Source organism: Pteropus medius, unplaced genomic scaffold (assembly GCF_902729225.1).
Source record: "Pteropus medius unplaced genomic scaffold, Ma_sr-lr_union100, whole genome shotgun sequence".
In the NCBI taxonomy this organism is placed as follows: Eukaryota; Metazoa; Chordata; class Mammalia; order Chiroptera; family Pteropodidae; genus Pteropus; species Pteropus medius.
The window spans coordinates 50,299,468-50,311,475 of NW_024340849.1; the positions used below are offsets into that span (position 1 = coordinate 50,299,468).

The 12,008-nt window shown below is 33.6% G+C and overlaps 1 protein-coding gene across 1 annotated transcript in view; it reads left to right on the plus strand.

The window, feature by feature from the left end:
* Positions 1-12,008, plus strand: part of CEP192 (centrosomal protein 192) — a 162,506-nt gene that overhangs the window by 5,055 nt on the left and 145,443 nt on the right. Inside the window, exons 2-4 of the mRNA XM_039846883.1 lie at positions 2,062-2,112; positions 4,533-4,679; positions 8,917-9,128. Coding sequence (XP_039702817.1) covers positions 2,062-2,112; positions 4,533-4,679; positions 8,917-9,128 — 410 coding nt within the window. The remainder of the gene's footprint in view (positions 1-2,061; positions 2,113-4,532; positions 4,680-8,916; positions 9,129-12,008) is intronic.

The following is a 12,008-nucleotide window of genomic DNA, read 5'->3' on the forward strand; positions in this document are numbered from 1 at the left end:
TTCTGCTAAAAAAAATCCGATGATAGCCTAATGGAGTTTCCTTCATAGGTTATAGTCTTTTCCTCCTTGGCTGCCTTGAGAATTTTTTCTTTGTCATTAACTTTCAAGAGTTTTAATATAATGTGTCTTGGGGAAGGTCTTTTTGCATTGAGATAACTATGTGCTCTGTTAGCTTCTTGGATTCAAGGGTCCAGCTCTTTACATAGGTTTAGAAAGTTCTCATCAATTATTCGTTTGAATGGGCTCTCTGTTCACTTCTCCATCTTTTTTCCTTTGGGTATACTCATTCTTAATATTGCTCTTTATTGATGGAGTCAAAGAATTCTTATATCAATTCTCTCTCTTCCACCTGAGTCATTTCTATTTTTATCTTAAAGATTAGTAACTCTTCCATGTAGTCTGCTCTATTTTCTGAGCTCTCTAATTCATTCGTCATGTCATATATTGAGTTTTTCATCTCTAGATTTGGTTGGTTCTTTTTTATAGTTTCAGTCTCTTTGGTAAAGTACTCCTTCTGTTTATTGACTTTAGTCCTGAGCTCATTGAACTGCTTTTGAATTTTCTTGTAGTTGGTTGAGTTTTTAAAAAACTACAATCTTGAATTTGCTGTTATTTAAATCCCAGTCTTCCATGCCTTTAAGTTTGTTTTCTGGAGACTATTCATTTTCTTTCTGAGCTACCCTGTTGCCTTGGTTATTTGTGGTATTTGATAGATTATTTCTCTGGGCATTTGAGAAATTGAAAACTACTTTTTTAGGTACTATTTTGCTTTAACAATTTAGCAGATCGATAAGTAGAGATCTTTTATTTTCCAGTAGATAGTGTTATAGCTTAAGGTTTTGTTTTACCTGCACTGCAGGGACTTGTGGGATCATGGTGGTGTAGTGTTGCCTCAGCTGTGGAAAATGCCCAGTATTCCCCAAGGAGGTGGCCATCCCTTCAGTGACTAGGTCACCTTGGTCTCAGGTCACTACCCCTGTGATGGGATATGGTTGGCAGTGGGACTCCAGGCTTATGATTTTCCAGCACTGCTTCCTTACAGCCATAGGCTGCTAGCTGCACTATACTATCTGAGGTATCCCAGCTGCCAATACTGGATTCTCCTGCAGTGGGTGGGGAAGGAGTAGGGAAGGTGGATTTGCAAGGCTGTGGCTTTGTTTTTTCCCACTGGGTTTAGGGTTTAGCTGCATTGTGTATTGGCCACTCAGTATGGAATGCTGCCTCTGCCCTGCTGGCCCTATCCAGGCTGCCAAGTGAAGACTGAGATCCGGCCCTCCACTGCTACTGTACCAGCTGCATTCACTGCAGGCACCTACTAGATTGTGTCCACAGCTCCAGTCTCTCTGCAGATCCTTCTCTCCATCCTTCCTTCCCTGCTTGCTCCCATATGCCTACTTTCAGATATCTCAATGTGTGAATCTCAGACATGTTTGTGTGTTGAACAGGAGATGCTTTGTTAAATTGTAGTTGTCCGACTTGTAACTTTAAGGGGACAGACCAAGAAGTCTTCTCATTCTGCCACGATGCTGATGTCACTGTGAAATCCTGCTTTTTAACTCTTATGGGTATATACCCAGAAGTAGATGTTAATGAATCAATAATATATGCCAAATAAGGTCTCTTTAAACACATATAAACACAAAAAGGTTATGTATTGGTTAGTTGACAAATATGTTGTGACCAGAGACTCCTGTGAATCTCACCTTATATTTCTCCTAAGAGCAGTGGTTCAGTATTTGTTAATTCAGTGTTCACAGCAACATAGAGAACATAACTATGGCAAATAACAAGACTTGACTATAATTGTAATTGACTTTGTTACATATTAGAGTGTAGACTCCTTGACCCCTCAGTGCTTAACCCAGTGCCTGGCACATCCAAGGTTTTCAATAAGTATTTCATTGAATGAAAACGAATGTTTATTTATTGGTTGTATTCTTCTGTGAATTCATGTTCTTCTTCTTTGCCCTAATATTGATTCAGTCTTAATTCTGTCTTCAGTTTTTCATATTAATTTTTAGGAATTCTTTGCATAAAATATCTGTTTTAATTTTTTTATAGGTTTGGGATAAAAGTGAAAGTGGAGATTGGCATTGTACTGCTAGCTGGAAGGTTAGTTTTTTTACAGTGAATTTTTAAAAAATTGAAATGTTTATTGTTTATTTGGTAGTATCAGTGACTTGTTATTCAACTTTGAGAGAATTATATAATTTATACTTTTTTTCCTAAAAAGATATTTAACATTTTTCACTGCTAAAGTGACAGAAATACAATTTAGAAAATTTGAGAGTAAGAAAATTTGTAATTCTATAGCATTCTAACATAATTCTTTTTAGCATTTTACTATTTATTTCTTATTTATATACTTTTAATAGCTGTGATGTTTCATATGTAGTTTTATTTCTTTATTTTTTTAAAAAATAACTTTACTCAAATAGAATTTTACATACCTTAAGAGTCATAAGTTTTAAATGTACAGTTCAGCGAGTTTTAGTAAATTTATGCAGTTATGCAATCATAACCACAATCTATTTTTAGAATACTTCCTTCAACCCTGAAATTTCCATTATGCCCATTTGTGGTCAATCCTCATTCCCCTCCCAAGCCCCAGGCAACCACTGAACTGTTTTCTGTCTCTATATTTTTACCTTTGTGCCTGGCTACTTTCTTTTAGTATATTTTTGAGGTTCATTCATGTTGTGACATGTGTCAATAGTTCAAATCTTTGTAATGCTGAAGAGTATTAAAAAGCCACGTTTTGTTTGTTTATTAACCAGTTCATGGAGATGTGAACTGTTTCTAGTTTTTGAAAATTATGAATGATGCTGTTTTGAACATGTCATATAAGTCTTTGTGTAGATGGATTTACATTTTATTTCTCTTAGGTGGATATTGAGGAGTGGCATTGCTAAGTTGTATATGTTTTAACTTTCTAAGAAACTGCCAAATTGTTTTCCAAAGTGCCTGTACCATTTTATATTTCCACCAAGAAATATATGAGAGTTCCAGTTTCTCTGTATCCTCCTGTACACTTGATATTTTCTCTCTTTTTTGATTATAGCCATATTAGTGCATGTGAAGTGGTATTGCATTTGGTTTTGATTTGTATGCCCTAAATGACTAACAGTGTTGATTATGTGTTCATGTGCTTATTCTCCATTCATATATCTTCTCTAGTGAAGTGTCTATCTAAATCTTTTGCCTGCTTCCTTTTTTTGAGATGACATTTATACAACATAAAGTTAATCATTTTAAAGTAAACAGTTCAGTGGCATTTATTCCACTGATAGTGTTGTACAGCTACCACCTCTATTTAGTTCCAAAACTTTCTATCATTCCAAAAAGAAACCCCTATTTCTTGCTTTTCAGTTTAACAAAATATTTCATAAGTACTTTGGTATGTTTTCAAAGGCTCTTTAAAAACATAAATATAGCAATAAGACTCAAATTATACCAACAAATGTATTCTGTTTTGCTTAACTAATGGATTTTTAAGTTGTATTTTTATTGCGATGAACATTTTTCTGTAACCCTTATTTGTTAGATTGTGCTTTACTGGGAATTTGACATTTAACAAAATCTCACTGCCCTAGTGCATTTTACTTGATAGTCTGTATAAACAAGAATTAAAGGCGAAACCAGAAAAAATGGACAAAGGATAAAAAATAAGGGTGTAAAGTTTATCTTTGGTTGATGGCATTGTTACCATGTAGAAATTAATAAATTACGGAAGTATTCTGAGATTGTTGAGTGTAAAAGTGTTAGATATGCAGAAGCGTGAAACAGATTTTGTGAACATAATTGGTGGGCTGATGCTTGTCAAATGGTATTTTTACTGGAAAGCAGAAATGAAATTCAGTTGATGTGAAATTCTTTAAGATGTTTTTTTCTTTTTCTTTTTTTATCAATATGAGGAGTTGAATAGTAATTTGACATTTTTCACATATAAGGATACTGTTACTGAGCTTTATTTTCTCAGAATATAAGGATTTGGGCTTCTCTGTATTTGCTCACCCATTCCTTCTTTTCCTAGAATAGTTTATTGAGACAGACATCAGAATCATTTAAGCATTTTGTTGCTGTAGTTTCTGTATACTGTTAGGCAAATAATTTTATATGCTTATTTATTTTATTTTACTTTTATTTATTTTACTAGGTGGATGTTTCCTGTAGAGATAATTTACAAATAAAAAAAAATAGCGGACTTGTAGAATCTGTTTAAAAGCTTGGTCAGGCTAAACTCTGAAGCCGATCTCTGTAATTATTAGCACTGGAAAAAGTCAACTTTATCCACCTGGGTTTTTCTTTATCAGTAAAATGTTAGAAGAACTTCATTCCAGAAGGGCTACAGTCCTAAATGTAGAATATTTTTAAGTTAAAAAGTTCTAGTTTAACTTTTTATTTAAATGTTAAATTGAATCGCTTTCTCTTCTTACTGAAGTAAACATATCTATTCTGTTTCCTCAAGTAAAACCTTATATGTGTGAAATATGAGTAAACTCAGTTTTTGTTTTTTATTTTTAATCACTTAGACACATAGTGGGTCTGTGTGGCGTGTGACATGGGCACATCCTGAATTTGGACAGGTTTTGGCTTCCTGTTCTTTTGACCGAACAGCTGCTGTATGGGAAGAAATAGTAGGAGAATCGAATGATAAACTGCGAGGACAGAGTCATTGGGTGAGATATTCGTTCATTTTCATTCATTTTTTGGGGAAAAGGTTTGGGTGGGGCACGATCATCCAAGGAGCATTAGTTTTCTCAAGAACACTTCAGGCACTTGATAAGGTGTTACCACTTCCCTCTATGTTCGTCAATTCCATCTTTGTTTCTAACATGTTTTTCTCCTTCTTCTTTATTTGATATTGTGTTGGGCCTGAAATGGTACTCAGGAATACCCATGGCATTGTTTAATTGTGACTTTCATGATGAATCTAGAGTATTCGCTTTGTCAAATACTTAGTATACTCTAAAATTCTAAAAATCTTTTTTTCTCTTTTGTGATTACCTTTTCTTTTTTTCTTTCTTTTCTTTTTTTTTTTTTTTTTTTTTTTTTTTTTTTTTTTTTTTTTTTTTTTTTTTTTTTTTTTTTTTTTTTTTTTTTTTTTTACAAAATATACTCTTCTTTATCTGCTTCTGCTTTAACTCTAGCTCTTCCCTGATTGGGCGTTTGAATTTTAGGCAAGAGTATAATGTGTTTGCTGCTCAGGTTCCTTGTCTATAAAGTGAGAGAATTGAACTAGGCTACCTTTAAGACCCATCCCTATGTTTTCTTTTTTTTCCTCTTTATTTTTCACAATAGATATTCAGCCACAGGTATAAAATTTAAAAGATACAGAAAACTGTATGCAGTGAGAACTTCTTCTTCTGTGGTCACATAGTTCTCTCCCAGAGGCAATCACTGTTACAGGTTTTTTGTTTTTGTTTTTGTTTTTGTTTTTGTATATCCTTCTGGAGATATTCCATGTCTTTATAAGGACATAAATACAGTGTTTTCCTCTCTATTCCTACCAGTCCTTCCTACTTTCCCTCACATAATTCCAGTATGCTGACAATACCTTTTTTTTCCTGCTGCATTTTAAAATTATGATAAAATATACCTAACATAATACTTATAATTTTAAATGTTTGTAATTGTATAATTTAGTGCTAATAATTACATTCACAATGCTGTGTACATAATACTATGTGATATCCATACCACACTTTTCATCATTTCCAACATAAACTCTCTACCATTAAATTGTATCTCCTCCAGCCCCTGGTAATCTATTTTCTGTCTCTGGATTTGACTGCTCTAGGTACTTCATATAAGTGGAATCATACAATATTTGTCTTGTTTCACTAAGCAAAATATTTTCAAGGTTCATCTGTGTTGTAGCATATATTAACCTCATTCCTTTTATGACTGAATAATATTCTGTTGTGTGTATATGCCATATTTTGTTTATCCTTTTATCTGTGGATGGAATGCTGGGTTGTTTTCACCTTTTTAGCTATTGTAAATAATGCTGCTATGAGCATTGGCATATAGACACCTATTTGAGACCTTGCATTCAATTCTTTTGGATATATACCTAGGGGTGGAATTGCTGGGTCATATGGTAGTTCTATGTTTAACTTTTCGAAGAACTACTAAACTGTTTACCACAGTGGCTGCACCATTTTACATTCCCACCAGTAATGGACAAGGGTTCCAATTACTCCATATCTTTGCCAGTGCTTCTTACTTTTTGTTTTTTGAGTCTTAGTGAGTGTGAAGTGGTGTCTTATGGTTTTGAATTGCAGTTTCCCTAATAGTTGAACATCTTTTTATGAGCTAATTGGTCATTTGTATATCTTGTGATATTGTGATTTATAATTACGTTCATGGTTCCTGACTCATAGCTCCCAAAACCTTTGGAATTGCTGAGTGTCGAGAGTGATAAAGATGTATTTTGTTATGTTACCGTGTGACTTTTCTAAAGCACCTAAGGATGAGCTCTGGTTGCCAGTGGAGCCAACCATGCAATTAGAGGGTTGGAATTTTCAGTAATCTCCTGGAAGAGGGGAGGGGCCAATGAGTTAATCAGATGTTCCTAGGTAAAGGGGCCAATGAATTAATCATACCTATGAAAGGAGGCCTTCATAGAACCCCAAAAAGACAGGGTTTGGAGAGCTGGGTGGCAAACACGTGGAGATTTGGGGAGAGTGACATGCCTAGAAAGGGCATGGATGCTCCTTGACCTTTCCCTGTATCTTCCATCTCTTCCATCTGGCTGGTCCTGAGTTATATTCTTTTATAATAATATATCAGTGATCTAGTAAGTAAAATGTTTTAGGGTTCTGTGAGCAGCTCTAGCAAATTGAACCTAAGGAGGAGCTCTTGAACCTCTGATTTATAGCCAATCAGTTAGCAGCACAGGTAACCACCTGGGATTGTGACTGGCATCTGAAGTGATGGGTGGGTGGGAGCAGCTTTGTAGGACTGAGCCCCTTGACCTGAATTTAGTTGAATTCATCTCAGACTTGTTGGTGTCTGAGAATTGTTTGTTGGTGTAGGGGTACGCCCCCCCCCCGCTCGCCCGCCATTGGAATTGTTACTTCTATAGGGAAATATCTATTCAAGTCCTTTGCTCATTTTTTAATTGGGGCATTTATTTTTTGTTGTTGAGTTTTAGTTCTTTACATATTGTGGATGTTAATCCCTTATCAGATATATAATTTGTAATATCTTCTCCCATTCTGTGAGTTGTCTTTTCACTCTCTTGATAGTATCCTTTGATGCACAGGTTTTGAATTTTCATGAAGTCTGTTTTTTTTTCTTTTTTTTTATGTTTTTGGTGTCATATTCAAGAAATCATTGCCAAGTTCAATGTCATGAAGACTTTTTCTCAAAGTTTTAAGAGCATTATATTTTTAGCTTCTCTTTTATTGAGGTCTTTGATTCATGTTGTGGTAATTTTTGTGTATGGTCTGAGGTAAAGGTCCAATCATTCTTTTGCATTTGATATCCAGTGTTTCCAGTACCTCTTATCAAAAAGACTGTCCTTTTCCCATTGAATGGTCTTGGACCTCGATTGAAAATCAGTTGACCATATATGCAGCGTTTGTTTCTGGACTCTATTCTATTCTGTTGGTTAATATGTTTCTCCTTATGACAGTACCATGCTGTTTTAATTACTGTAGGTTTGTAGTTTGCATGCTAGTCATATTGTTTTATAATTCTTTTTTAATGATAGAAGGGATTGCTCTCATTGCCTAGGTACTAGGGCCTCTCTAAGACAAATCAACTGCTTAAGAGGAAAGAAGGGAAATTTATAGAAGTCATTTTTCTAGCAGTCAGTCTGAGGTGGATCAGTTAGGTTTAGGAGTGGTGGCATATAAAGGATTTTTATTTGAACTTAAAAGATATATTTATTTATATCTCATTAAATTAACTGCCATTAATACATTTAATGGTTCAGCATTTGTGTTGGTATTAATTATTCAGTGGTGTTTGTAGACAAAAATTTGCAAAGATTCTACCTTTGAAGTTTATGTAATATTCTTTTAATATTGAGAGTCCTTAAGATATATTTTGGTAACCATAGATAGACAGTAGGCTATTGGTTTCCAAATTTTATTGATGTTTTCAATTAAAAATCATCTAGGTACCAGAAAATAACTTATAAATGCTATCATGGAATTCTGTAATTATCACCAAGCCAGCTTTGTACCATTCTCTTGGCCTCTAGTAAATGCTTTCTCTTAAAAGTACATAGTGGTGGTCCAAGTTATGGTAATATACCTAGTAAATGACAGAGGAGTTCTGTGTGATTTTAGGGCCTGTACCATCCTTTTTTTTTTTTTTTTTTTTTTTTTTTTTTTTTTTTTTTTTTTTTTTGTATAGTAGTCCCTCCTTTTCTGCAGGAGATACATTCCAAGATATGTAGTGGACGCCTGAAACTGGTAGTACCAAACCCTATGTATATTGGGTTTTCATATATATATATATACCTTTGATGAAGTTTAATATATTAATTAGGCACAGGAAGAGATTGACAACAACAATAAAATAGAGCAATTATAACAATATAGTGTAATAAAAGTTATGTGAGTGTGGTCTCTCAACATATCTTATTGTATTATATTCATTGTTCTTGTGATGATGTGAGATAACACAATGCCTACGTACTGATACAAAGTGAGGTCAGTATGCTGGACAGAGGGATGAATCATGTCTTGAGCCTTATGGTGAGAGATAACCATGCTACTCAGAATGGTGTGCAATTTAAACCTTATGAATTTTTATTTCTGGAATATTCCATTTAATATTTTTGGGCTGTGGCTGACCACCGATAATTGAAACTATGAGTAGTGAAACCTCAGATCAGGGTTGGTGGGGGGCTGGAGTGGACTTACTGTATATAATTTAAATTGTTAATTTTTTTTTCAGGTTAAGAGGACAACTCTAGTGGATAGCAGAACATCCGTTACCGATGTGAAATTTGCTCCTAAGCATATGGGTCTTATGTTAGCAACCTGCTCAGCAGATGGTATAGTAAGAATATATGAGGCACCAGATGTCATGAATCTCAGCCAGTGGTCTCTGCAGCATGAGATATCATGTAAGCTAAGCTGTAGTTGTATTTCTTGGAATCCTTCAAGGTAAGCTTACAGAAGAAACTGATAATGTAATTCTAGTAAAATAAATTGGTAATTTTTAAGCTAAGCTAAGTATTTGATGGTTTATTTTCTTAAAAATGCTTTTCTTAGTTTTGTTTTTTTAAAAATATATAATACATAGAATAAAAATTCTCTCTCCTCCAACCAGTCTTGTCTACCTATTTCTACTGAACAGAAAAAGCTAACCATTTAAAATATTTTGGTGTATACCTTCTGGTCTTTTCTCCTGAATGTACAAATACATATTTAATGCATTTATAAACAAATAAGTGCAAATAAACACAGATATATCTTGTCATGTACAGATAAACACAAAACACAGACATTTATAGACATACTTTTTTTTTTCCTTGCAGTTTGCCTTTTTAACTTAACAAATATGGGCATTTTCCCATATATTGGTATATCTAGTCAGTCCTACCTTATTCCCTTAATTGCTGTATAGAATGTGACCCAAAGACTATACCATAGTTGCTTTTTATTAAGCTATTTTTTAAAATTGAATAATGAATCACTTGGTAAAGAAAAAAGTTCAAATAATCTAGAAGAGTACAAAATGAAAAGTAAAAGTTCCCCTATCCTCTAACAACAAATGCTGTAATAGTACTGTTATTAGATTTTAATTCTGGTAGTCACTATTTTATTTTTTAATGATTTACTTTTATCTCTGGTTCTTGCTATACATCTATACTTACTATAAGAAAGATAAATTTAGCACATTTATAAAGTGTTCCACTTCTCAAGGTGTCACTAGCTATCTTGTTTGTGGAAATGCTGATAGTTGTTTTAGTTATATTGGTAATCATAATTTCAAAGTGAAGTCTTGCTCTACTTGGTGATTTATCAATTTTTAGGCTATATATGGACTCACTTTTTAAAAGAGGAAATTAGCTTATTTTACTTCTACCTCACCCCTTCCATTTCCTAACATTTTGTTGTGTTGCTTGTATATTGACAAGATTTACAACATTTGTATTTACATTCTGTCATTTAATGTTTATGTTATGTTTTGATTGTAAGTTGATTCTAAAAATTAAGTAACAACCAAATTTGCAGTATTAGATTATGTAAATACTCATTATAGGTGCAAATGTAATCTGTTTTATGAAAATTTGTTCACACAGAATAATCTGGTGTTAACTTCTGATGGATGAATGCTTTTTTTCTTTCTCGATTTGTTTATTTCTGAGTTATACTTGGCTGTCACAATTTTCATATCACATATGTCTTTAGTTTTTGTGGGTTTTTTTTTTCCATTTTGGTGGCATACCTCCTAAAGTAAATTTTTTTCATACAGGATGGATGGGAAACTCTTTGAATTCTAGATACCTGAAAATGTCTTCATTTTATGCCATGCTTAATTGTAGTTTGGCTAGTTTTAGAGTTCTAAGTTCAAAGTGTAAGAATTTCAAAGATACTGTTTTGTATCTTTTTAACTTTAGGTGTTGTTAATGAGAAGTCTGAGGTCAGTCAGATGTTGGTTCTTTTGTAGATATCTTGTTCTTTCTGAAAGTTTTTAGGATTTTTGTCTTATACTTTGAAATCTGTTGCAAGCATATTCTCTAGTTTGTGGTTTATCATTTTGACACTATGATGACTTTTATAGTCAACAGAAAGTTCTGAATTTTAACGTAGCCACGTTTATTAGTTGTTCCTTTATTGTTATGGTGTTGTTTTATGTTTTATTTGAGAAATTCTTTTCCACCTTGAGGTTGTCCAGTGTATTCTGAAAGGTTGTTGGTTTTGCCCTTCGCATTTGGGCCATTAAGCTTCTGGGATTGCTTTGTAGGTTGTTTGAGGTAGTAGAATTTAAAAATTTAACCAGGGTGTTTCTAGGTATATTTTCTTTTAAAACATTTTTTATTAGGAAAAGTTTCAGATATACCAAAAGTAATAGTAGAAGTACAATAGATCCTCAAATATGCATCAGCCAGCTATAATAACTCAGAGCTACTCGTATTTTATCTATATATACATGCCTTCTTCTGTCCCTTCCATCCCCGAAAAACTATTAAAGTAAATCTAGATGTATACTCTTAGGTGTTTGTTTCTTTTGATTCATCCTGCTTGATGCTTAATGGTTCTTTTCAAAATAAAAGATCTTGTCTCAAATTGGGGATATCTTATGATTCTTTGATAATTTATTCTCTTCTGTTATCTCTGTTTTGTCTTTCTGGAACTCATCTTTGATTTTTCCTGAATTTACTCTCTATTTCTTTAAAATTGTTTAGAGATTTACTACTCTATCTCCCAGATCTCCAGCTTCTTCTCCAGGCACATATTTTTATACCATCTATTCATTTTTTAGGGGCTGGGGTGCAGTGGGGGATTGGCAATCATTTTTAATTGTTATGATGTCGTTTTCTCTGATTACACCTTCACCAACATAAAGCACAAAAATGCAGAAAACATGGTGATAAAAGAGACTTGTTTTCAGTATGAGAGCTGAGACGAGATGGCAGAGCCTTGCTCTCTTCTACCTCAGCATGGAACACGTATGTCAGGCAACTCAGTATTTTTGCAGAGCTGCTTCAGGTATGTTTGTGAATGACTGTGAAAGCCCCAACTATTGGATTTTTGGAGTTACAAATAAATTTTAGAATATAGGTCAATTTACAAATATAGAATCTGCAAACGAGGAGGATTGGCTATATCTGTTTTCTCAAAGATCTGTATATCTTGGTCTTTATCTTTCATGCTTCTTGTTTTCCTTAAGTAGGTATTAGTCTTGACTTATCTATTTGTGTTTATGAACAAGAGACTATTATGGCTAGTAGAGAAAACTGGTATAGGTATTTTTCTCCTGTTAGGTGCTATGTTTTCTTAACAGCTTACTCTCTTACCTAGAGAGTTGGCTGTGTT